Source organism: Pyrus communis, chromosome 4 (genome assembly GCF_041283825.1).
Source record: "Pyrus communis isolate YQ-2024b chromosome 4, ASM4128382v1, whole genome shotgun sequence".
In the NCBI taxonomy this organism is placed as follows: domain Eukaryota; kingdom Viridiplantae; phylum Streptophyta; class Magnoliopsida; order Rosales; family Rosaceae; genus Pyrus; species Pyrus communis.
Genome location: NC_142568.1, coordinates 4,738,517 through 4,764,371, shown reverse-complemented (window position 1 = coordinate 4,764,371; position 25,855 = coordinate 4,738,517). Strand labels below are relative to the sequence as shown.

Below are 25,855 nucleotides of genomic sequence, written 5' to 3'. Positions count from 1 at the left end.
AGGTAATCTTTTTAACGCTTGGGGCCTTTTATTGCACGTGGCAGTGTCTAAAGAGACCCGCCGCACAGACCATATAGACCAGCCAAACGACGTCACTTTAATAAAGCATCCACCGCCGAAGACGAGAACCCAACTGACAATCTACCTCCAAAACCATTTGCCTTCCCGCCACGTAAGATCATAGATCCCTTCCATACACACGGCGACATCGCACTGGTAGGACCACGATAAAAACATGTTCCGCGCAACAGAGAATCTCTGATCCGGGCCGCACCTTCCAGTTGTGTACGTAGGTAGCGTGGTCTGGAAACCTCTTCCTATTTCAGTCGGAAATTAGAAATCGCGGAGGAATGAGATAGCGATTTGGATTCTGGAAGGAAGAGAAGATGTTGGAGGATCAGGTGGCGAACCTCCTCCAGAGGTACTTGGGGAACTACGTCAGGGGGCTCAACAAGGAGGCCCTCAAGATCAGCGTCTGGCAAGGTTCGTTCCTTCCTTCCTTCGACAAGAAGCTTCCTTTTCCTGCTGCTGCTGCTTCTCCTACTTGGTTTTCCTGATTCTTCTCTTTCTTTTGCAAATGTTTTACTCTTGTGCTTTGATTGGTTTAATTTACTGAATTTTTGGTTTCTGTGGATTGAATTGGGAATTGCTCGAAACGATGCGTTTCGAGTGGTGTCGATTGAATGCTAGGGTATATTTAGGGTTTTAGGGGAGGGTTTTGTAGTGTAGTGCAGTGACACTCTACTAGATGCTTGGGGTCGGTTGCCAACTTGCCACTGCCAATAGGGAAAAATGGGAAATGGGTTTCTAAGTGTCAATGACATTGTACCAACTGTCCATTTCGTTGCCGAAGAAAATTAGTCACATCAGAAATGGTTTAGCCATTTGGGTATAACGATGAGCATTTCAGTGTTTGTGAGGACTAAGAAGGACAATGTCCATCTATTCACTTTACTAAACTAAGATGGCTACATGGTTTTCAGTTTGGTTACCATTGTAGGGAAAATGAAGGGGGCCTGAGGGATGTAGAGTTCGGATACAGGGCGGGGCAGTTCACTCTTCAGGATAAGTCCTTAATGAAATGTCACTGCATATAAAATACAGACGCATATATATGCATATAAATGCACATTTAATTTTTTGGGCAGAAATATGAGTAACGATAACAAAATTAAATATCTAATTGACACAGAGTCTAATCTTGGGCATGCTTAATGGGCTTCGATACTTCCACTGTTCAGAGACTATGGTTTTCCTGTTACACTGTCGTGTGGGAAGCTGTACTGTGTCTTAGAGTCTTGTTCTTGTCGTGTGTGCTTCTTGGCTGTAGTTTACTTTGAGAATGGCTGTTTATTCATTTCTGAGTGATTGCAAGTTAGGTCTTCTGGGCCAGAAGAAACCCTGTCCTCTGTCTTGTTCTCTTCCAGTTTTCCCTTGGTCATAAGGGAATCAGCGGATCTTTGAAGATGTTAGGGGGTTGGAAGTGGAGGACATGCGGGAGATAATCTGGAGGATTTGCGAATCCCTTCTGCTTATGTTAAAACTTTCCAGGGCCCGCCTTATGGTCAGGTTTTGGCCAGTGCTTTGGGCTTCTGTATCTCCTATTTTTAGGAGCAGATCACTATCCGATCTATTCTAGCTTGGAAAGCTATATTGTCATGACTAATTATGGTTTCTTAAGCTAGGTGTAGTTTGTTGATTTAACGTTCGCTTCTATACTCATGGTGGATTACTCATCCACTTTACTGTACAGTTTCTCTTATGTATTACACTTTCATCTTTTTGTTTCAAAAAGGAAAAAAAAAAAAATATTATGGTAAAGCTTGAGAACCTTATTAAGTACATCTTGCTATAATGTGAATCAGGTGATGTGGAGCTAAAAAATATGCAGTTGAAGCCTGAGGCACTCAATGCACTAAAATTACCAGTGAAGGTTAAGGCAGGATTTCTTGGATCAGTGAAACTTAAGGTGCGGGACTAACATTAATGTTTATGATTGTGTTGATTTTCTTTGTTTATTGGAATGTCCATCAGCTCCCTATTGGACAATAGTGGAGAAGTTTGGCTTCATTCTCATAATTGTCTGTATTATGTTTGGAAGTCTCATGTAATTGCCTTGGATTTATCTCATAATAAAATTGAACTCATGTATATATCATTTGGTGGCTTTACAAGATAAATTTACTCATATGTGGAATTTTTATCATTGCCTTGGTCTCATAATAAAAATGGACCTGTGTATATAAGTAATCTTGGTGGCTACTCTTTATGTGTGAAAGCTTTGCAGTAATTCAGGGAGGAAAGGGTGTCAAGTATAGTGGGGATGTGGGATTTTAGAGGTTTTTTTTTGACTAATTTGGGTTGGATAAGCTTTTTGATAAGGTTAAGTGTTGGTTCTCACTATGGCCTTCAGTCATGAAAGAGTCGAGGATAACCCCTTTCTGCTATTCTTCTGTAGTGGAAAGATGCAGGATGCCATATAGGTTGGGAATGGGGACCATTTTGGAAGTGGAAACGGTTGTATATAGGTTTCCATGTTGTGTGTTTTGTCTTGTTTACAGAAGTGGGTCAGTGGTCCACCATGATGTAAATTTGCTAAGTAAAAAATTGTTAGCTTATTTAAAAATAAAACAAGGTTATTTGATGCCATTCATTAGCTTTCAAGGAACAATTTGGAAATGTAAGCAGAGATGTCAAGATGCTCGATGCAGTATATAATTCAAAAGATTGTTCACATAAGGTTTCCTAGTTAAATGAGGTACAGGAAAAGAGTTTCTTTGGAGCTGTAAGGGTACCGAATGACTTGAATTGTAGTAGTTATTATTAGTCGTGCGGGAATGTCATCAATTGGCAATTCGCAGTCTTTTGGTTTGGAAGATGTGATGTCAGTGGAATTCAATATTTTCTGCAGTATATATTTGGTGCGAATATATATGTGTGTGTAATTTTTTCGTGCTCTTTTTCTTCCATTCATTGCAGGCTTGAATTGCTTTTTGTTTTCCTGTTTAATTGATTTTACTTGCAGTGATATTATTTTTAACTAATTGTTTTTGAAAATCCTCCACTGTAATAATTTACAGATAGTATTCTATAGATAGCTATCTATCATTAATATTTTTTCTTCAATTTGTGTTTTCTTCTGTTCTCTTTGGTGAAAATGGTGAAGGGATTGGTGCATAATTTCAAAAGTGACAAAAGATGTTATGTTAATGGATGATGTATTATAACTTTGGGATGAACATATTGTTGGATGATTGCAATTTTCACCTCCTATTTACTTCCTTATTACAAGCTTTTTTCATTTTCGAAGTTACTGGCAATATTTTGTTTGTGTGGAATATTTTTCACTTATGATATTTGTAATTAAGTGCCTTTCTCCAATGAGGTTATTTTATTTTCTTGAACCAAGGTTCCATGGAGCAGGCTTGGCCAGGATCCAGTTTTAGTTTCTCTGGACCGCATCTTTCTATTAGCTGAACCTGAAACTCAAGTTGAAGGATCCACTGAGGACGCTGTACAGGAAGCTAAGAAAAACCGAATTCGGGTGAGACATAGTAATCAGTTTGTGGAATGTATAGTGTTCTTTGCCAATAGCTGAGTGACCATTTTGTACTTTTCCCTTGTAAATAGGAAATGGAAATGAAGCTGTTAGAGAGGGCGCAGCAACTAAAGTCAGAAATGGTAGGATTGACCATAATCCAAGTGCCATGACTGAATTTTTCCATTATTAAAATCTTATATTAGTAGGTTTGCATGTGTACTTACGTATGTATAATGTACACTGTACAGCGTACACATATCCAATTTATCTTGCACTTGAGAATATGGCTTTACCTCTGCGTATGTATAATGTACGCTGTATACATCCATTTTTTTCTTCCATTTCAGAATATGGCTTTACCTTTATCTTAGTTGTCCTTGCTCCTACACGTTTGTTTGAAATTCAATATTTACTTGATTATGATTATGCTCAATATTGAATTAACTTTATCTTCCATGTATTTGGAATTTCTATGTTCTTTATGTTTTATAGTTCTACTATTTATAAATTGTTTTTCTTTGAAGAATACATCATGGTTGGGATCCCTGATCAGTACAATAATTGGAAATTTGAAACTTTCAATATCAAATATTCACATCAGATATGAGGATTTTGAAAGGTAAAAGAAACAAAAAGCCTCTTTGAGTGTTCTGGTATTTTTAATTCCTATGTCTTGGGCTTATGCTTTATGTCTTTTATGCTGTAGCAATCCGGGCCATCCGTTTTCAGCAGGCATAACCTTGGAAAGTCTTTCCGCTGTGACCGTTGATAACAACGGAATGGAAACATTTGTCACTGGGGGTTCTCTAGACCGTATACAGAAGGTTTCTTATTATCATGTCATATGACATTATAATTGCCACACAATATTCAGTTACTCTTCCACGTTTAAAATGTTATAAGTACATATACTTTTGTAAGAAAAAAGGACTTTCGTCAATGGAAAATGAGAGAAGGCATTACATAGAAAGGGGTTTCCACTGACCTCCTGTTCTAAGCTAAAAAATCTGTAGACAATAAAACAAACAAAGAAGATACAATGTAACAAGAAAATAAACAAAATAACAGAAACAGAATAGTCCCAACTCTGAAGCCATAGCAGCCCGTATGATGCCGAAGTTATGTAATATTCTCTTATGCCACTCCATCCAAACTTCCACAAATGTTATGCAATGTTGCTGTATTTTCATGTTTTGTTTGGTTTTTTTATATTGATTTCTTACATTCCTGGGATCGTTTCAATGACTGATTAAAACCGTCTATTTTAGAAAAAATTTCTTATACTTGTGAATCACTTGGCTTCATCAATATGTTGGTCCCTACCATGTTTGTTCACACTATGATCTGGCATTGTTTGCAGTCTGTTCAACTTGATCAGCTTGCACTTTATTTGGATTCTGATATTGCTCCATGGCATGTTAACAAACCATGGGAGGATTTGCTTCCATCAGAGTGGGTCCAGGTATATGCTCAAGGAATCCCTTTTAATACTAATAAATATTAAATAGAGCAGACGAACCTGCATGTACATGTGCATACACTTTTATTATATTAATTTTGGCACTTCAGGTTTTTAGATTTGGTACTGAATATGGTAAACCAGCGGATAGATTAGCCAAAAGGCACACTTATATACTGGAACCTGTGTCTGGAAATGCCAAGTACTCAAAACTACGTCCAAATGAATTTGCTGATAGCGGCCAGCCTTTACACAAAGCAGCAGTTAATTTGGATGATGTGACTCTCTGTTTGCCAAAGGTTAATGTCCATCTTACTTCAATCATTTCAGATTTGGTGCTGGGAGGTAATTTGATTCGCTTAAAAGCTGTTGAGTATTATTTATTTCAGGATGGATACAGGGATGCGCTAAAGTTAGCAGATAATTTTGCTGCATTTAATCAGCGATTGAAATATGCTCATTATCGTCCACACGTCTCTGTAAAATCTGACCCTAGATCTTGGTGGAAGTATGCTTATAGAGTTGTTGCTGACCAAATGAAGAAGGCAAGGTATCAGCTCCTGTTCTTTTAATTCTTTTTTTTAATTATCCTCCCATATGAATTGTTTGTGTAACTTGTGTTTCTGATGGATTTCTTGGCCATAGGCTAAAAAGCCGACATTTTCTCCCACAATTTTGGAATACTCATTTGAAAGAATAAAGAAAAGGGCTTCCTATCTAACCAGCTAATTTAGTTTTTCTTTTTGGGTATTGTTATTGGCACTCCAAAAATCTCATTGTGCACTCCAAACTTCTATACTTAGGAACAAAATACACTTAGGAGGAGTGCACACTGAGATTTTTGGAGTGCCAATAACACTGCCCATTTATATTTTTCAATGCATTCTAATTTGTGCAATTTTTGTTCATGTAATGAAACTGACAGTGAACTTCATTTGTATGCTCTGAAACAAAAGTTAGAATTATATTTTTATATTTGCTTAAAGTAATATCTTTGTGGCAGTGGGAGATTGTCCTGGGACCATGTTCTGAAGTATGCAAGCTTGCGTAAAAGATATATCTCTCTATATGCTTCACTTCTTAGATCTGATCCTAGTCGGGTAGTAGTTGACGACAACCAAGATATCGAGGAGCTAGATCGTGGGCTTGATATTGAACTCATACTCCAGTGGAGGTATTCTTTTCTGCGTAAATGTATTATTTATTAGTTTCTGATGGTAATACTGCTACACACAGCACGTGTTTGTACCATATTCTAGTAGCACATCATGTGGCAAGTGAAGTGTATGTGCCGTGTCATTTAGTGGAATCATCTTCTTGGATATTGATTGTTTAAATCACTTGTCAAGTGGTATTAAAATGCGGTATGCTTAGTGATACTCTTCTGATAATTATTGGTACTTGTTGAAACTGTCTTGTTTCTATACAACATTTTTAACTGCTTTGGTGGCTTTAAGTTTATTTGCTTAGTTATGATTCTGTATGTTACTTGAAATGGTTTTATGTCAGATGGACTTTGATGGTATTGTGGTATCATTCGTGCAGGATGTTGGCTCATAAGTTTTTAGAGCAGTCATTAGAGTCAGATCTTGACTTGAGGAAACAGAAAGCAAAGAAATCTTGGTGGTCGTTGGGATGGTAATAATTTTACCTTAAAATTTGAAACTAGGTTGTTCCTTGTTCGAGACCCTACTTGTTTGCATATACCGTAGCTTGATATTAGTCTTTCATTGCATTCATTCTATCTACTGTTCCAGGGGGAGTCAGTCCGAGATAGATGAGAGTGAGCCATTTAGTTTCAGTGAGGAAGACTGGAAGCAGTTAAATAGCATCATTGGGTATAAGGAAAGTGATGATAGTCTCTCAGTTTTAAGTAATGGCAAGGTGGATGCCCTTCAGACATCCTTGAGCATTTGCATGAAACATAATGCTACTAAGCTTATTGATGAGTCCCTGGAGTGTCTTGCTGAATTATCATGTGAAGGCTTGGATTGCTTTATAAAGCTTTATCCAGAGACAAAAGTTTTTGACATGAAATTAGGATCATACAAGTTATCCACGCCGAGTGGTCTCCTTGCGGAGGTAGGCCTTTATCCTGATGTGTTCTTTGTCATTTTCCCATCAACATTTGTGGCTTAGTTCCCTACATGATTAGTAAAACCACATATCATCTACTTCCCTGCAGAGTGCGAGTGCCTATGATTCTTTAGTTGGCACATTCTGTTATAGGCCTTTAAACAAAAATGTGGACTGGAGCTTGGTTGCTAAAGCTTCTCCTTGTTACGTGACGGTAGATTTCTGCTACGCCTGAATTATTTCTTCCTCTAAGTTGTGATTTTTTACCGATTTGATCTATTTGGCAGTATCTAAAGGACGTAATTGGTCAAATTATCAAATTCTTTCGAAGTAATACAGCTGTCAGTCAGACAATAGCATTGGAAACTGCAGCTGCAGTGCAGGTTCTATCTAGCTTGTGCTAATTTTTGAAATATGCTTAAATAGTTGTTTAAACTAGTATCCTTGCTTTCTGCTGTTGGACATGTTAAAATGTTCCAGTCATTGTGTGTCTATGTGTGTTCCTTCTATTTGAAGATTGTTGTTTGAACTTCCAAAAGTATTAAATCTGAATTATTAGATTGGCATGTAATTCATGGGGTTAAATACCGGGAGACTTTTAGAGGACATACGTGGAAGAAATTAGGGAAATAATATTAAATATTCAAGGGAAACATGCATGCATTGGACAAATTCTTTAGCATGTTTTTATGCCATGTCACTTCTGACTTTCCCTTGGTGTCATAATGCAAAGATAAAGAAAATGTACATAATATTGTGAGGATGCTAAATGAAGTACAGAATTTGCATGCTTTGTTTTTATTTTTTGGTGGAACATGCTCAAGGTGGAATGTTCTAGCAAGAATTTAGTGAAACAGTGATTTTATTGTTTACCATGGCTTCATTGACCTGTGGCTGCCTGTTATTCTGTTCTCCCAAGCATGGTGGTCAAGTTTGGGATTAATGACATACAAACTGTCTTGTTCATTTTGTACCAGATGACAATCAATGGAGTCAAGCGCACAGCTCAGCAACAAGTGAATAGAGCATTGAAGGACCATTCCAGGTTTTTTAATTAGGTTCTTCGTTTCTTTTTATGGAGTAACTTGAGTTCTTCCTGTTAAATTTTGTATTGATCATTTCAAGTGTGGGATAGTTGTGCAATTGTAAAGGGCTCTGGAAGTGCTGATTATATATACCCAGATATACAGTATAGTAGGGGCCCTTCTTAGGTGGACATATATATATATATATAAATATAGGGTTAGGACCAGGAGACACATTTTGACACCCATTTTGTAAAGCCCACGTTGTAATGTCTTTCGACAGTCTGAACTGCCTATCTTTTAGGTCTTCCCTCAAAGGTCACGTCTACCAAAAATCACGAAATGTATGACCGTTGGATATAATGATAGTCATTTTAGTGTTTCTTTGCAAAACTGTAATCGTTCATTTTCTTCACTACAAACGAATGTCTTAATGGTTTTGGATTTGTCTAATTTTTTATGAAGGATGATCTATGAATGATGAATTAAAATATAGACGGTTTGGATGTTGAGAATGAATCCTACATGGATGGGAGAAGGGACCTTGCATGGGCTTATAAGTAAGTTGGGCTATTCCCCATATTGCCAATTGGTTTATGGTGGAACCTCAACTTTCTTCATAGTATTAGAGCAGGTTGTCCCATGTGTGAAGCTAAACGGCCACACATGCTCCATGTCACCCCGTTGTGTTGTCCACATGTTAGGCTCAAAAATTCACCACACATGAGGGGGGGGCATGTTGAGAATGAATCCTACATTTATGGGAGAAGGGACTTTGCTTGGGCTTATAAGTAAGTTGGGCTACTCCCCATATTGCCAATTGGTTTTATGGTGGAACCTCAACTTTCTTCATTGGATACTAGAAAAAATGTTAGGAGTGGGTCCTACAAATGTGTGCCAAAAAATGGGTGTCCCTTGATCCTAACCCGTGTGTGTGTATGTATATATATACTCGTGTCACGTGGGATAGGTTTTAGACTGCTGTGGGGTTGGCCTCATAGTTGCTATAGCTTTCTAGTGGAAAATGATTTGGGCATTGGAGCCAACAAAAGGCAATTCTTCTTTGATAGTGTGTGCTATTGACCTACATGGATTGGACTGTATGCTTGGAAATCAATATAGTTTCTTCTTTTATTTTTATGCAAAGGTGTTGTAAGTGGGATCACTATGGAGTAGAATTAGATTTGTACACTCATTTGGCTTCTGGTTAATGTATTTTAGGACTTTTAGAGAACCTCATATGCGTTTCAGGGCTTTTTGAATTTCTTGCTTGATGATTATTTTGATGGACTTCCCATCTATTTGTGATTTCTAATAATTTTCTTAATAAAAGTACGTGATGCTTTAGCTTCTTTATGTTTATTTTATTAATGTATGTTTTATATTCTTTATCATTTATTATCTTCTGTTAGGTTTTTGTTGGACTTGGATATTGCAGCCCCCAAGATTACAATTCCTACTGATTTTTGTCCTGACAACACACATCCAACAAAGCTCATGCTTGACTTGGGGAAGTTGGTTATTGGTACCAAGGTTAACAACAAAGCTCATGCTTGACTTGGGAAAGTTTGTTTCTTCTAAAAATTTACATCAAGCTTAAAATGCATGCAGGATAGCTGTGAAGATGGATCACAAGAGGAGCTAGATTTGTATCTGCAGTTTAATTTAGTTTTAAGCGACGTATCTGCTTTTCTGGTTGATGGTGACTACTGTTGGAGCCAATCTCCTTCAAAGAAGTCTTCTAGTTCTGCCAACTCGAATGGTGTTACAAATGGTGTTAGTTTGTTGCCTTTGTTTGATAAGTGCGGGGTCAATGTAAAGCTTCAACAGGTATACGCTGGGACCTTTTTAGCTTAAAATGGAAGCATGTTTTTCTGTTGAATGTGAAAAGATTGTTTCTGATGTTTTTATTTTTATTTTGTCACTTTATCCAGATTAGATTAGAGCGCCCATCCTATGTGTCAACAAGAGTCGCTGTACGGCTGCCATCATTAGGGTTTCACTTCTCTCCAGCTAGGTATCATCGATTGATGCAAATTGTCAAGATGTTTGAGAAGGAGGATAGTGAGGACTCAGATCTTCTTTACCCTTGGAATGAGGCTGACTTTGAGGGGTGGTTGTGTCTTCTGACACGGAAGGTTTTTCTCTCTCGTGCTGTCTTTCAATCAATCAATCTATCCCTTCTTTTTTCCCACTCATCCCCGAAACAAACGAACACTTTCTAAAAAGTTTCATGTCTATTCTATAGTGCTATGTTTGAATATCTACACTCATTTATTTATTTTAATGTGAAGGGTCTTGGAAATAGGGAAGCAGTGTGGCAGCGGCGCTACCTATGCTTAGTTGGGCCTTTCCTTTATGTACTTGAGAGCCCTAGCTCGAAATCGTACAAACAGTATATCAGGTTCTGATGCCAACTTTTCCTTGATATTATCTGTCTATCTATCTAAAAGTAAGGTATGTTAGGAAAAACAAAAATAGACATATTTGCGTATAGAGATGCTGTTAATCCTTTTCCTTTTATTAGGGGTATTTTTAATGCACCTTAGTTTTCCAAATTATCTTAGACTTGTTACTGGTCTTTGTCCTGTTTTGCCACTACCTCTATTTGTTTCTAACTTTCTAGACACATAAATTTACTGCTATTTAGATTGTTGCACTAGTAAATTATGAAATAGTTTTCAGTATTTCATGTCTGTACATCATAATTCATAAGCAATGCCTTATTTAATGTAATAGTTTATGTTAAATGAAATGTTGTTTGGTAGAATTTGTTCTTACTGTAACTGATTCTTGGAACCATATGCTTATTGCAGGTTAAGTGGAAAACACATATATCAGGTTCCTCCAGAGTCTGTTGGTGGTGCTGATCTTGTATTGGCTGTCTGTGATGCTGCACGAGCAAATGCCAAAGTTGTAGCTCCATCTTTATAGTTTAAGAAAATTAGTTCGGTTGCCCCCTATAAAATTGTTTTGTTGACTATACTTATTTGATGTTTTTATATAGGTGGTGGAGGATGCAAATGCACTAATATTGCAATGTGACTCTGATGATTTGAAGAAAACTTGGCAGAGCCGGTTGCAGGGGGCTGTCTATCGTTCATCGGTAATTCTTGTGTGGTTGCTGATTGAAATTTGTATTTTATGATTTTTACCATCCGCCATAAACCTTTAACTTGCACAATATAAGGTCCATACTGCTAGAATCAGAATTCTCTTGTAGGTCTCAGCCCAATGTCGTTTAGGTTGTTGGGATTGTCGTTCACAAAGACCTGGATTCTGCGGTCACAGATAGGTGTTTTGACGTTTGTTGCAGTGCTTTCGTCCTCCTCTCTTTATCTAGTTTGATTTGTGTTCCTATTTTCCTGATTTTCTTTACCGAATAACATATTCACAGAATTACTGGTACTGACATAATTATGGAGGTTGTTTCTGTCCTCGAATATAGCATTTTCTGGTCATTACTTTCCTGCTAGGCAATCTCTCTTATAAGTGTTACTTTATGAAACTTGTTTGGTATTTCTTAGGGAGTACTCCCACAAATTGCAGCACTTTCAACTGTAAGGAAAAGCATAAACAATGTCTTTAAGTAATCTTATATGCAGGGTTCTGCTCCTGTGACTGGTCTAACTGAAACTTCATCGGAGTCTGAGGATTCAGTAATCGAGCTTAATTCCAGTGAGGATCTGGTTGATATATCAAAAATGGAGAGAGCATTTATTACTGGTGTTCTTGATGAACTCAAGGTCTGCTTCAGTTATAGTTGTCAGGTAAGCCTCAACTATATACTTGACAAAAGTTTCCTTGTAAGGGACAGATCTAACTAAGAGCTACTTTCTCTAGCATGACCAGAATTTTATGAAAGTGCTCCTAACTGAAGAAAGGCGTTTATTTGAATTTCGAGCAATAGGTGGCCAGGTAATAAATCAATTGATTTAGACAAATCGGTTTTTATTTTAATGTTTTATTTTGCTGTTTTTCAATCGGCGCAAAACCGAGTGCAGTGGCATTCTAGGATTCGTCCAGCTGACCCCACTTAGTGGGATAAGGCTTGGTTGTTGTCGTTGTACTGTTTTCAATTGGTTTTGCCAACTCCAGAGAGTTGTATTTTTGGATACAGGTTGAGCTATCGGTTAGAGCAAGTGACATGTTCATCGGAACTGTTTTGAAATCTTTGGAGATTGAAGATTTAGTTTCTGGTCACAGAATGCCTCAGCCTTGCTATCTGGCAAGATCATTTATCGGCAATGCAGAAACAAATTTAACCCCTGGTGCCACTGGGAATCAAAATTTGGATGGCAGTGATGTAATCCTGGATGAAGGAGATGAATTCTATGAGGCACCAGAAAATTTGGTTGACCCCGAAACTTTATTGTTGAAATCCCCTCGTTTTACCCGTATTGCTGGTTTACTCCCTGGCAATGGCCTTCAAGCAACTGAGAAGGACATTGAACTCGATGATGAGTTGGATAGTTTTGTGAAAGCTCAAATAGTTATCTATGACCAAAATTCTCCTCTGTACCATAACATAGACATGCAGGTGAGTGTTATTCTGCATTAAATTTGGACATCAATCCCTTGCATTGTGGTTTGAATAATTATTCTTTAAATTGATGTTTAGGTCTCGGTCACCCTGGCTACCCTATCATTTTTCTGTCGTCGACCAACAATTCTTGCCATCATGGAATTTGTTAATGCTATTACCATTGAGGATGAAAGCTGTGAATCTTTCAGTGACAGTTCTTCAGCAGCTATTGTGAAACATGACATCTCCAGAGATGATGCAGTTGATGATCCACGACCAGTGACCATCAGTGAGCCATCTATTAAAGGATTGCTGGGAAAGGGAAAGTCCAGGGTCGTTTTTAATTTAACATTAAATATGGCTCGTGCTCAAATTATATTAATGAATGAAGATGAAAGCAAGCTTGCTGTTTTGTCACAAGATAATTTGGTTACCGATATTAAGGTTTTTTTCAAGTTCCCATCTTTGGAAGAGTTTCCATTTTTATTGAACTTACCTGATTCGTGCTTACTAAACTTCCTTGTATTTCAGGTATTTCCATCCTCTTTTAGTATTAAGGCAGCCCTTGGAAATCTTAGAATAAGTGATGAGAGTCTTCCTAGCAGCCATATGTATTTCTGGGCATGTGACATGAGAAATCCAGGAGGCAGTTCATTTGTTGAGGTATTCCATTCTCTCTTTATCCCTCTGGAGGTTTCTAAATTTAAGATTTATTTCTTCGTAATCTTGTGTATTTTGTTGGATGGTTATTGAATAGATCAATGGACCAAATAAAATTTAAAAAGTGTTCCTTGATGAATTTTAAATTGGGAGGAATTGTTGGTCGATGGGAGAGGGCAAGTTAAGATCAAAATATGAATAGCTTGTTTCAAGGAAATCTTGTGGAGGGAAATGATGAACTGGCTTGGGAAAAATTGGGCGATTTGAATACCAAAAAGTTGATAAGATGGTAAATGTGAGGAGGAAAATGAATATGATCAAATTGTTGGAATTGAGTGACTGGAAATACAATGACGACAAGGGGATGATTGGGGAAGAAATAAATAATTTTGATGTGAGATTTTATTGAGGGAGATGGGAAAAAGGGAATTTTGATACTGGGAAGATCAGATTGTTAACAATATTCTGACTTCTTGTTGCGCGCTGCTGTTTTGTAAGCATTGATAGAGAAATTTGAATAGCAATATAGTTAACATTAAGTAAATATATAAAGAATTATAGGGTTTCTGCATTATTTTGACAGTAATATATACTTGTGTTCGCGGCTCTGCCAGATGTTCTTTTCTTATGCTGTTTTGTTATTCTCCTATTTCAATTGTTTTTATTGGCTATCATCGATATTTTTACACCTATTTTCATTATGATGCAGTTGGTGCTTACTTCATTCAGTGTTGACGAGGAAGATTATGAAGGTTATGAGTTTAGCCTTTATGGGCAGCTTTCAGAAGTACGCATTGTTTATTTGAATAGGTTTATACAGGAGGTAATTTACATTTAACTTCTCTTTTGTATGTTATGCACTCTAGTTCGTTTCCACTTCTCTTATGTCTGTAAAATCATTTGTAGGTGGCTAGTTACTTCATGGGTCTTGTTCCCAACAATTCAAAAGGTGTTGTCAAGCTAAAAGATCAAGTCACAAATTCAGAGAAATTGTTTACAACTAGTGATTTTGAGGGATCACCTGCACTGAAGTTGGATGTATCTCTTAGGAAGCCTATTATTTTGATGCCTCGGAAAACCGACAGTCCTGAGTATGCTTACTTTGGAATTTAGACTCTGTATTTTAGTTTTAGATTTTGAATTTAGGCTCCTTTGGTGCACCAATATAATTCATATCTTTATTTGATATTTCTGATGTACGTTCTTTAATTCTCTGAATTTTTCTATTTCAGCTACTTGAAGCTTGACATTGTTCATATTACTGTCCGGAACACCTTTAAATGGTTTGGTGGAAATAGAAGTGAAATTAATGCTGTTCATATGGAAGTGTTAACAGTTCAGGTGATTGAGTACATTTGATGTTTTTTCTTTTACCTTCTAAACTCTATCCTCAATTTTTATTTATTTGTTTTGAGGAGTAGTGGCTGGAAAAGGATATGGAGGTTCCAATTGAAATGGATTTTTAAAACCCTGGAGTGCTTGGCATCGTAATTTTTTATTACTCTCTTCATGTTAATTAATCTTCATCGATGGGGGGATGTAGGTTGAGGACATCAATCTAAATGTTGGCACTAAAGCAGAGTTGGGTGAAAGTATAATTCAAGATGTGAAGGGAGTTTCTGTTGTGATTCGAAGGTCACTTCGAGATTTGCTGCATCAAATACCAAGTGTTGAGGTCGTAATCAAGGTAATGCATCACTTATTCATCAACCAGTGTGTGAATCCAAGTTTTTTTCTATTCCGTGCACCCTTGTACATTATTTGTTAAAGTTGCTGGTGTAAGTATAGGGTGTGTTTCTGAAAAACGCATTATAAGAGAGGTCACATTCTAAAGGTTTATAATTCATGCTTTTCAGATGGAGAAATTGAAAGCAGCTTTGTCAAACAGGGAATATCAGATTATCACTGATTGTGCACAGTCTAACATTTCTGAAACTCCACATATTATACCTCCTCTGAACCATGAGTCTATGATATCATCATCAGTTGATGTTGAAGAGCACGTCACTCCTCAGGACCCTGTTGGTGTCGAATCTCGAAATGCAAATGAGGGAGCTTGGGTTATGATGAAAGTCTCTGTTGTTATTGATTTGGTTGAATTGTGCTTGCATACTGGAGTAGCCAGAGATGCATCTCTAGCCACTGTACAGGTAGTTTCTTAATTTGGATTTTTTTAACTGATTACAATATTTGCATCTATATTCGGTCTCTTGAAAATTGGAGGTATTTATATATATTCGGTTTTAACATATTGAGCTGGCCCCTGCAAGTCCCCTTAATATCATTGATTGATCAATACATCCATCTTTATTGAAATTCATTTTCGAAGCCTTGCATTTATATAAATGTCTTTTCTGTTCAAATTTTCTGGTCCAGTATACAGTATTTGGACATTCCTTGTTTAAGTGGTTTACACTTTATTTTGGCAAACAGGATTTCTTCATTAAGAAAGATGAAAATTAAAATCCAGCTTAGTCTCCCTTATTTTAATATGACCAACAGGGTCTTCATTCATCAACAATCTTAACCAACCATTATACCTAATATTCTTCCATGCAGTTAAAATGGGGAATGATTTCTGCGCACCTGTACGTATGTCCTTAGATTCTTCTATGATTTCTTCAATCGAAGGCCAAAAATAAATAGGGGTGCATAGCGAGATAAAAATGGTGGATGTAAGTCACTCCCCTATAGAAATGGTGTCACATATAGATGTGATACCCAATATTCGTTTCAAACCACCACAATGTTCAACCAAAGTCAGTTAATTAACTATCCACTAATTTCAAAATTAATTAACTATCCACTAATTTCACAAAAAAAAAAAAAAAAAAAAAAGAAGAAAAAAACTCCACTAATGTGAAGGGAGTGGATATGTAAAACGGTCAAGGTAATCAACCTGTAAACCCTTAGTTTCTCTTCCTTGCCTGCTTCGTTGTACACAACTACTAAAGCAATGCTATTTCACTATTCTACAGCTTGAAAATGGCTCCTAAAGCTAACTACTAGCATTAGCAGGGTTAATGGAAAAAGTAAAGCTAGTAGCCAGCCACCGCTATCTCTTCCTATATAGAGTTCTCAATAAAGTAATACTGTTTTATTTAAAAAGCATTTGGTGATGTTAATACACAGGTAATAATCAACTGTGGACATGGTTGAACTGTTGATTTTTTCATAATTCATAATAGTAACTGTAGGATATATTAAATTTGCAGACTGGAACTTAATAGGACCGTATTGGATTCTTCAAGTTTATTCAAAGTACCGTCTACCATTTAGATATATTGCTTTCTTGTCGAAACTGGTATGAGGTTCTCTAACGTGTATGGTCATTGGAATCAAGGGAGTTATGTCATCATAGTACAATGTGTGTGTAACCATGGTGGATATCCCCATTTTAAGAAAAGAATAGATGTTATATGTACATATATATCTTCTCGGTTTATAATGCCACCACCTCCTTTCCTCGTACAGATCAGTGGTGCATGGTTACTGTACAAATCAAATACACTAGGGGAAGGCTTCCTATCAGCAACACTAAAGGGGTTTGCTGTGCTTGATGATCGTGAGGGTACTGAACCAGAGTTTAGGTTGGCAGTAGGAAAGCCTGAATGTGTTGGTTCAAGTCCCCTAGATTTTGTGACTCATGATGGTGCTCAACAAATCTCCAGAGCACATGATACGGAACTGAATGATTTGACAATAGTTCCTTCGATGCTCATTCTTGATGCAAAATTTTCTCAGCTGTCAACAGTTGTTTCTTTATGCATCCAAAGGCCGCAACTGCTTGTTGCACTTGACTTTCTGCTGGGTGTCTTTGAGTTTTTTGTACCTACAATCAGCAATACTCTGTCAAGTGAAGAAGTAAAGAACTCCGTCCATGGAATGGATGCAGTGATTTTGGATCAGTCAACTTACAAGCAACCCTCTTCTGAATTCTCTCTTTCTCCTCTAAGACCTTTAATAGCTGATGATGGAAGGCATGATCATTTTGTTTATGATGGCAATGGTGGTACACTATATTTGAAAGATAGGCAGGGTTTTAATCTCTCCAGGTCTAGTACAGAGCCAATAATATATATAGGAGATGGGAAGAGGTTGCAATTCAGAAATGTTGTCATCAAGGTTCTCCCATTACGATATCATCTTTTCTTGTTTATCCACATGCTAGTACCTAAAATTTTTTTATGATATTTGAATTACTAATGTGACTTTTGTGGGTGTAGAATGGGCTGTACCTAGATTCATGCGTTTCTATGGGATCCAACAGTAGCTATTCAGCTTTGAAGGAAGATCAGGTCTCCTTAGTGGGAGGGAATGAAGATTCTAATATGAATTCCTCAACAGAAGGTGTCAATAATGTGCCACCTCAAAGTATTGTGGCCGACAGGTCGACAGAGATTGTTATTGAGTTGCAGGTGTTTGCTTCATTTTATTTCTTTTTGGCTTATATTTTGCTATGCTCTGTGGAACTTAATGTTAGTGTCACTTTCCCCCTCCCCCCTGAAATGTGAAATGCGTCACTTAACACCCTGAAACTAGATTTTCAACAAGCATGCAGTTTGTCATTTCTAGCAAAAAATCTGTTAAAAATCTTGTACGTGGCATTAATGGGACCCATTTGGTTGCTGATGCGGTAACCCATTATTGCCACGTATACAAAATTGATTAAAGAAGCAAACAACCCCTACTCCGCCCAACCTGACTTCTCTCCCCCTCTATCCATTTCAATATCCTTACATAACCAAACATAGCAAAGTGATCTAAATTCCCAATTCAATAATTAGATCTACTCCCAACCACCACCACCACCCCCACCCCCCCAAAAAAACAAAAATCTAAGCTTCTCTTTGTCCATCGCAATCAAACCCTAATAGACGAAACGATGGCATCAATTGATCCACATATGACCACCTCTTACTAAAACCGCCTTCATTGGATTAAGATGACTTGACTAATCCACATATGACCACCTCTTACTAAAACCGTCTTCCATGGATGAAGGTGATGACTTGACAGTCGTCTATCTTCATCAAGTTTGCCAACTGTCATTCTCAAATTTTGGCATTTGAGAGTGGGATAGCGGCCTGGTAGTGCAGACACGAAGAAGGGAGGTTTTTGTTAACTGAAGCAGCCAGCCATTGTGGACTTAAGCAGCCATAGCAGCCAGCCATTGTAGACTTAAGAATTAGGAAATTAGACATGAGTTCCATTGTAATTAATAAAGTAGTTGTAAACAGTAAAGTTAGGTATAGGCAGTAGTGTTTTTATGACTTCTTGTACTGGTTTCATACCTGATCATCATTGCTTGTATTCCTATATAAATCCTCCAATTGGGAGATGAATACATCAAGAAATTAACTCTATTTTGGCATGGTATCAGAGCCATTCTGATCCAAAAGGAGTTTCTATTCTGATTAACCTACTGGCACTACTGCCATCTACCCCATAAGACCTGCAGAATAGCAGGCCTTCTACTTTCATACGAATCCGATCTCTCTTTGGCCATATCTGCCAACATCACTACCCATATTGAGCTTGTTAACCATATATATTCCGCTGCATCTCTACCTAAATACTACCCCATACCCTATAAACCATACCCGTTGGAATCACCCAACAAACCCGTGCCATTGCCTCTTCCTCCTTGCATTTTGTTCCTGCATCTCTCTCAGTGAGACTGACTCTCTATTGTTTCAATAAAGAGAATTCGTTGCAGTAGTAATGGGTGACTCCAAGACCACTGTTTCAGCTGCTGTTACACAAAATGATATGTCTCTGCATATCACCCCAGACAAGTTGGATGGGTCCAACTATTCCTCGTGGTCCCAAAGTGTCCGCATCTACATCACTGGCAGAGGCAAATGGTCTTATGTCAGTGGAAAAAAGAAGGCACCAGCAGAAGCCGATGCATCGTATGCTATATGGGAGGAAGAGAATGCCATGGTTCAATCTTGGCTTCTCAACTCCATGACTAGAGATTTGCGGGCCATTTTTCTCCGACTCTCTACTGCAAAAGATGTTTGGGATGCTGTTACCCAAACTTACTCAATTGAAAAAGATGCATCAAAATTATATGAACTTCGCCGTCAAGCACTGGCGACTCGCCAGAATGGTGAGCCTTTATCTGCATATTATGGTAAACTCCAGCAAACATGGCAAGAAATAGATTTCTTACGTCCTGGAAAATTGAAATGTGCTGATGATGTTGCTGCTCGAGAGACAGAAATTTCAGAAGAAAGATTGTATGATTTTCTGGCTGGCCTTGATCCTCATTTAGATCATGTTCGCAGTCAAGTTTTGACTCAAACACCTTTGCCATCTGTTCGTGCTGCTTATGCTCTTGTGAATGCTGAAGCAAGTAGGCAAACCATTATGTTGGTTGGCCCACAAGTGGAAGGATCAGCCATGGTAGCTGCTCCGTCTCGATTTCCCCGTGGAGTCTCGAATTCTCGATCAGGTGGATCTAAAGTTACTGATACAAGGAAGTGTACTTATTGTGACAAGGATAAGCATACTAGAGACACTTGTTTTAAGTTGCATGGATATCCTGATTGGTGGGTTCAAAAGAAGGAAAATCAAAAGAAAAGCATTGTTGGATCACAAGCACCAGATTGTGAGAGGCAAGTTACAGTTGTCAAGTGGAAGCTAAACAATTTGAAGCTTCTGAAAAAATTTGGTTATGGCACAAAAGATTGGGACATCCTTCCTTTCAGTACCTGCAATATCTATTCCCTTCTTTATTTTCTAAAGTCAAGGTTTCTAATTTCCATTGTGAAACTTGCATCTTTTCTAAAAATCATCGTGTCTCATTTCCTTTAAGCTCCAATAAAAGTGATGTTCATTTCTCTCTTATTCATTCTGATGTTTGGGGACCATTTCATATTCCTACTCATACTGGTGCTAAATACTTTGTCTCTTTCATTGATGACTGCACTCGAGTTTCTTGGGTATACTTACTAAAAAATAAGAGTGAGGTTATGTCTGTTTTTCCAATATTTCATCAAATGATTCAAACCCAATTTAATGCTAAAATTCAAGTTGTTCGATCTGACAATGGGAAAGAGTATTTGAATTATGGACTTGGAACATTTTTTCAACAAGAAGGTATCATTCATCAAACATCTTGTCCACATACTCCTCAACAGAACGGTATAGCAGAACGTAAAAATCGTCACCTCTTGGATGTGGCTAGATCTTTATGTTTTGCTATGCATGTTCCTAAACGTTTTTGGGGTGATGCCATTCACACAGCTGTTTTTCTTATCAATCGCATGCCATCACGTGTTCTCCAATTTCAAACACCTATCCAAACCCTTTCCCAGTATCATTCTCTTCCTTCACTCCTTCATATTCCTCCAAAAGTGTTTGGTTGTGTCTGCTATGTTCATGTCCACATGCAAAATCGTGATAAGTTGGATCCTCGAGCCATCAAATGTATGTTTATTGGCTATTCTGCTACTCAGAAAGGGTATCGATGTTACTATCCTCCCAATGGGAAATTTTTTGTCTCTATGGATGTTACCTTTCAGGAACAAGAGGCTTATTTTTCAGACGGAGATTCGGTCACTTCTCTTCAGGGGGAGATGGGGAGTAAGGAGGAAGAGCAGTGGCCACTTGACATTGGTGGTATGCATTTTTCGGATGAACACTTGTCTGATGCCGGTGATGGTCCAAATTTGCCTAATGATGAGGCAAAGAGTGGAAAAATATTGAAGGTATATGAGAGGACAAGAAAAAGGGGAGATAAAGGAAAAGAAAAAGAAAAAGTGGCTGATGAGATAGACCACCCACATATAGATCCCCTCATTGACCAACTCTCTGACCAATCAGCTGCTACTCATACGAATTATCCTGAGGTAACCACTCATTCTCCTTCTCTTCAGCCTACTATATTTGATGAGTCCAATCATGAGATTTCATTAAGTGCTGATCCAAATGAACCACATCATGAGTCTGGTTCTCGTTATCCTATTCGAGAAAATCGAGGGATACCCCCTGTTCGTTATGGTTATTCTTCCACAAAGGGTATTCAATATCCTATATCTAATTTTGTTTCATCTCATCGCTTGTCAGACTCTTATATAGCTTTTGCAAACCAATTGTCATCAGTCTCAATTCCTAATAAGTTACAGGATGCTCTTAAAAATCCAAAATGGAAAAAAGCTATGATTGAAGAGATGGAAGCTCTTCGAAAAAACTCCACTTGGGAACTGGTTAAACTTCCTGAAGGCAAGAAATCTGTTGGGTGTAGATGGGTGTTCACAGTAAAGCATAAAGCTGATGGTTCAGTGGAGAGGTACAAGGCCAGATTGGTAGCCAAAGGTTATACTCAAACCTATGGCATTGATTATCAAGAGACATTTGCGCCAGTAGCAAAGATCAACACTATTAGGGTTCTTATGTCATTGGCAGCAAATCTGGGGTGGCCTCTACGACAGTTTGATGTGAAAAACGCATTTCTACATGGAGACTTGGATGAAGAGGTATACATGGATCTTCCTCCTGGATTCACTACCACTTGTGATATTGGCAAAGTATGCAGGTTGAGAAAGTCCTTGTATGGATTGAAGCAATCACCAAGGGCATGGTTTGGCAGGTTCACTCAATCCATGAGAAGTTATGGGTTCAAGCAAACTCAGGCTGACCATACCTTATTTCTTAAGCATGATAAAGGTAAACTTACAGCCTTAATTGTTTATGTGGATGATATGGTGGTTACAGGTAATGACGTCGAGGGAATTCAAAAACTTCAAATGTATCTAGCCAAGGAATTTGAAATGAAGGACTTGGGTACTTTGAAATATTTCTTGGGTATTGAAGTTGCAAGATCAAAGCATGGCATTTTTCTTTCTCAAAAGAAATATGTTATAGACTTATTAACTGAGACTGGGATGTTAGCTTGTAAACCTGCAGACACACCAATTGAGCAAAATCATAGATTAGGAGACTATCCTGATCAAGTTTCGGCTAACAAGGAAAGATACCAAAGATTAGTTGGGAGGTTGATTTATTTGTCTCATACACGACCTGACATAGCCTATGCTGTAAGTGTGGTGAGTCAATTTATGCATAGGCCAAGTGAAGCCCACATGGATGCTGTACAACGCATTCTCAGGTATTTGAAGTCTGCTCCTGGAAAAGGCTTGATGTTTTCCAATCATGGACATCAAGAAGTTGAAGGATACACTGATGCAGATTGGGCTGGGTCAGTAACTGATCGCAGATCGACTTCTGGATACTTTACATTTGTTGGAGGAAATCTAGTTACTTGGCGCAGTAAGAAGCAACATGTAGTGGCTAGATCCAGTGCTGAAGCTGAATTTAGAGGTATGGCACACGGCGTGCAAGAATTGTTATGGCTCAATATGTTGTTGAGAGAATTGGGTTTCAATTCTACAAAGCCATCAAATCTTTATTGTGATAACAAAGCCGCCATTAGCATTGCTCATAATCCAGTTCAACATGATCGTACTAAACATGTTGAAGTGGATAGGCACTTTATTAAGGAAAGGTTGGTTGATGGTAGCATTAACTTGCCTTATGTGAAGAGTGATGACCAGCTAGCAGATATGTTAACAAAGGCAGTGTCAAGTAGGATTTTCCATCTTGCACTCAGCAAGTTGGGCATTCGAGATATTTATGCACCAACTTGAGGGGGAGTGTTAACTGAAGCAGCCAGCCATTGTGGACTTAAGCAGCCATAGCAGCCAGCCATTGTAGACTTAAGAATTAGGAAATTAGACATGAGTTCCATTGTAATTAATAAAGTAGTTGTAAACAGTAAAGTTAGGTATAGGCAGTAGTGTTTTTATGACTTCTTGTACTGGTTTCATACCTGATCATCATTGCTTGTATTCCTATATAAATCCTCCAATTGGGAGATGAATACATCAAGAAATTAACTCTATTTTGGCAGTTTTCTTTGCCTTCATATGTGCTTAGGAAATATGTCTGAAATACTAGGCCAACTGGGAAAAGGAGGAATAGAGAGAGAGACATGCACTTTAGTTCTAGGAGTTCAGTGAAGGAGTGGGGAGGAAGGGAGAGGGCTAGAGCGATTAGTTTCGCAGGGAATGCAAGATATAGACATTTAGCAAGAGATTTCAAAATTGGACAGAAGGTTATCATTCTGAACTCTGGAGATAGGAGTCGTTCATAGAAAGCGAGCGAATTACTGAGAGAAACATGTTTAGAAGCTACCAGTTATCTGCTGATTTGGGATGTATTTCGTGGCTAATCGACCAACTGAAAATTGTTGTGGAGGCTAGAGACTAAAGCTTTTTCAGAAAGTTTAGAAGCCATAACTACTAGTTTTGGATGAAAAGCTTCATCAACAACAATGGGTCTTTCCTGGGACTCTTCAAAACCGAGGTCAATGGTTTTGTTAGAATGCTGTAGGGTGGAGGAGTTTGGAAGGTTTCTTCACTGAAATTTTATCTGGGGGGAAACAAAGCTTCCAAGTTCCGAATACAAACTCTTGTGTGTGGTGGTATGTGAGAGACAGGTGGTTCATCAACCTTGGAAGAAGATTGAATTTTCATTACTGGAGTTGCTTGGAAGGGAAACAAAACATTATCTGTTTCAAAGTAATAAGGCTATGTTCAGATGTCAAAACTTTGGGGAGGTTGGAGGGATTGCACAGTTGGGATCTTTTTTTAAAGGCCAGCCAAACATATCTTCTAGAGTGGTGGGCAAGCCTTTTGATGAATGCTAAGAAGGTAGTCAGTTATGGAGGCTAGATAGCAGTAGAGGGGTTGCCTCAACATCTCTGGTTTATGGAGACTTTTCATTCAACGGGTGATGCTTGTGAAAGAAGGCATTCTTATCCAGAGGGGGTAAATTAACTTTGATTCAAGTTGTTCTGGGAAGTTTTCCAAATTATTATGTCTTTGTTCAAAATTCCTTGTGGGGTGATTGGTCAGTTGAAAAAAACTAATGAAGGGGTTTCTTTGGGAAAAGGCATAGGAAGGAAAGAAAACCAATGTAGTTAAGTGGGAGGTAGTGATCAAAAGTAAGGAGGAAGGGGGTTTACGGAATAATGCTTTACTTGCATAGCGGTTGTGGAGATTCCTATAGGAATCAAATTCTCTTTGGCACAAGGTGATAAGGAGCAAGTACGGGGTCGGAGGTGTTGAGAATGAATCTCACATTGATGGAAGGAGGGACCTTGCATGGGCTTAAACCTCAACTTCTTCATGGGATCAGAGCATATTGTCCCACGTGTGGAGCCAAACGGCCACAATCGCTCCACGTCCCCCCGTTGTGTTGTCCACTTGTTAGGCTTGAAAATTCGCCGCACATGGGGCCGTGTTGGGAATGAATCTCACATTGATGGAATGAGGGACCTTGCATGGGCTTATGAGTTAGTTGGGCTACTCTCCATATTGCCAATTGGTTTTATGGTGGACCCTCAACTTCTTCAGGAGGCTAACGGGTCAGACGCAAACCCTTCTTGCGTGGTTCAAGTCGTAGTCCATGGATAGATATTTCATCAGGTCCTTTCCTAGAGTGTTGCAAGTTTGAGGTGGGCAATGGGGAGAGGGTGAGGTTTTTATAGGATGGCTGGCTGGAGGATGGACCGTTGAAAGAGCGATATCCTACATTACTCTTGTTATCGAGAAAGAATGATCAAAGAATTTCAAGTTTTGTGGATTTGTTCTGTTCAATCATTGAGTTGGAATTTTGATTTCAGAAAAAAATTGAATCAGCTGGAGAAAGCAGAGGCAGCTGGGTTATTAGAGAAGGTGGAAAATGTTCGTTTTTTTTTCAATCAAGAGTGGATAATAGGTGGTGGAAACTAGACAGATCAGGATTGTTCACTTGCAGATCGTGTAGCTCTTTCTTTCTTGTGCAATAATGAAAGTGTGCAATATTTTGCATCCTATTCTCAAATTTGAAAATCAAAAGCTCCTCCAAAATTCAAAGTTCTTGCATGATTAGTGGCTATTGGGAAGGTCAACACCTGTGATCAAGTTCAAAAGCGAGGCCTTTTATTTGCATTTCTCCCCAGTGGTGCAGTTTGTGTAAATTTGAGGAGAGTTTTAATCATGTTTTACTCCATTGTTCTTACTCGGTAGAGCTGTGGCGGAAATTGTTCAAGGAAGTTAGAGCTAGTTGGGTTATTCCAAAGGGTTGTAACCCAAAGGGTTGTTTCGAGCTTCTAAGCACCCAGTTCGAGTCTTTAGGAAAGGAGAAGAAAGCTAAACCTTTGTGGGGCTGTTTGGTGTTGGCAGTTTTTTGGAACATTTGGTTGAAGTGTAATAGAAGAATTTTTTACGATTATAAGGGAGTGGGACTAGAGGAACTATGGGGTAGAGTAAGGTACTGGGCATCAAGGGATTGTTCTCTTTCCTATATAGTGATGGATGTGTTAGCAGCCGTAAAATGAATTTGGTTCAGCTTTAGTTAATTGTAAAGTAGTCCTACGTGAGAGGTCTTAGCTAGTTTTGCTAGTTGGTGGATTTCTTATCCACTTGTTGTAATTCCCTGTATTGTTTTAATAAAAATCTATCGTTTCTTCTAAAAAAATTGGGTGGATGGGTACAGTGCTGGAATTGCACTGATGG

General features: G+C 38.2%; 1 protein-coding gene across 1 annotated transcript in view; it reads left to right on the top strand.

Annotated features, from left to right (window-relative positions):
- Positions 1-301: 301 nt before the first annotated feature.
- Positions 302-25,855, top strand: part of LOC137722422 (pleckstrin homology (PH) domain-containing protein) — a 45,638-nt gene continuing 20,084 nt past the window's right edge. The window contains exons 1-33 of the mRNA XM_068461419.2: positions 302-483; positions 1,866-1,969; positions 3,410-3,544; positions 3,631-3,681; positions 4,066-4,160; positions 4,248-4,365; positions 4,902-5,003; positions 5,111-5,299; positions 5,390-5,550; positions 6,004-6,174; positions 6,546-6,638; positions 6,758-7,082; positions 7,186-7,290; positions 7,364-7,459; positions 8,054-8,121; positions 9,514-9,634; positions 9,713-9,931; positions 10,036-10,239; positions 10,396-10,505; positions 10,918-11,014; positions 11,109-11,207; positions 11,707-11,871; positions 11,945-12,019; positions 12,222-12,641; positions 12,723-13,070; positions 13,158-13,289; positions 13,996-14,109; positions 14,193-14,377; positions 14,519-14,627; positions 14,830-14,973; positions 15,143-15,436; positions 16,761-17,411; positions 17,513-17,704. Of these exons, the coding sequence (XP_068317520.2) occupies positions 387-483; positions 1,866-1,969; positions 3,410-3,544; positions 3,631-3,681; positions 4,066-4,160; positions 4,248-4,365; positions 4,902-5,003; positions 5,111-5,299; positions 5,390-5,550; positions 6,004-6,174; positions 6,546-6,638; positions 6,758-7,082; positions 7,186-7,290; positions 7,364-7,459; positions 8,054-8,121; positions 9,514-9,634; positions 9,713-9,931; positions 10,036-10,239; positions 10,396-10,505; positions 10,918-11,014; positions 11,109-11,207; positions 11,707-11,871; positions 11,945-12,019; positions 12,222-12,641; positions 12,723-13,070; positions 13,158-13,289; positions 13,996-14,109; positions 14,193-14,377; positions 14,519-14,627; positions 14,830-14,973; positions 15,143-15,436; positions 16,761-17,411; positions 17,513-17,704 (5,589 nt within the window). The 5' untranslated portion in view covers positions 302-386. The remainder of the gene's footprint in view (positions 484-1,865; positions 1,970-3,409; positions 3,545-3,630; positions 3,682-4,065; positions 4,161-4,247; positions 4,366-4,901; positions 5,004-5,110; positions 5,300-5,389; positions 5,551-6,003; positions 6,175-6,545; positions 6,639-6,757; positions 7,083-7,185; positions 7,291-7,363; positions 7,460-8,053; positions 8,122-9,513; positions 9,635-9,712; positions 9,932-10,035; positions 10,240-10,395; positions 10,506-10,917; positions 11,015-11,108; positions 11,208-11,706; positions 11,872-11,944; positions 12,020-12,221; positions 12,642-12,722; positions 13,071-13,157; positions 13,290-13,995; positions 14,110-14,192; positions 14,378-14,518; positions 14,628-14,829; positions 14,974-15,142; positions 15,437-16,760; positions 17,412-17,512; positions 17,705-25,855) is intronic.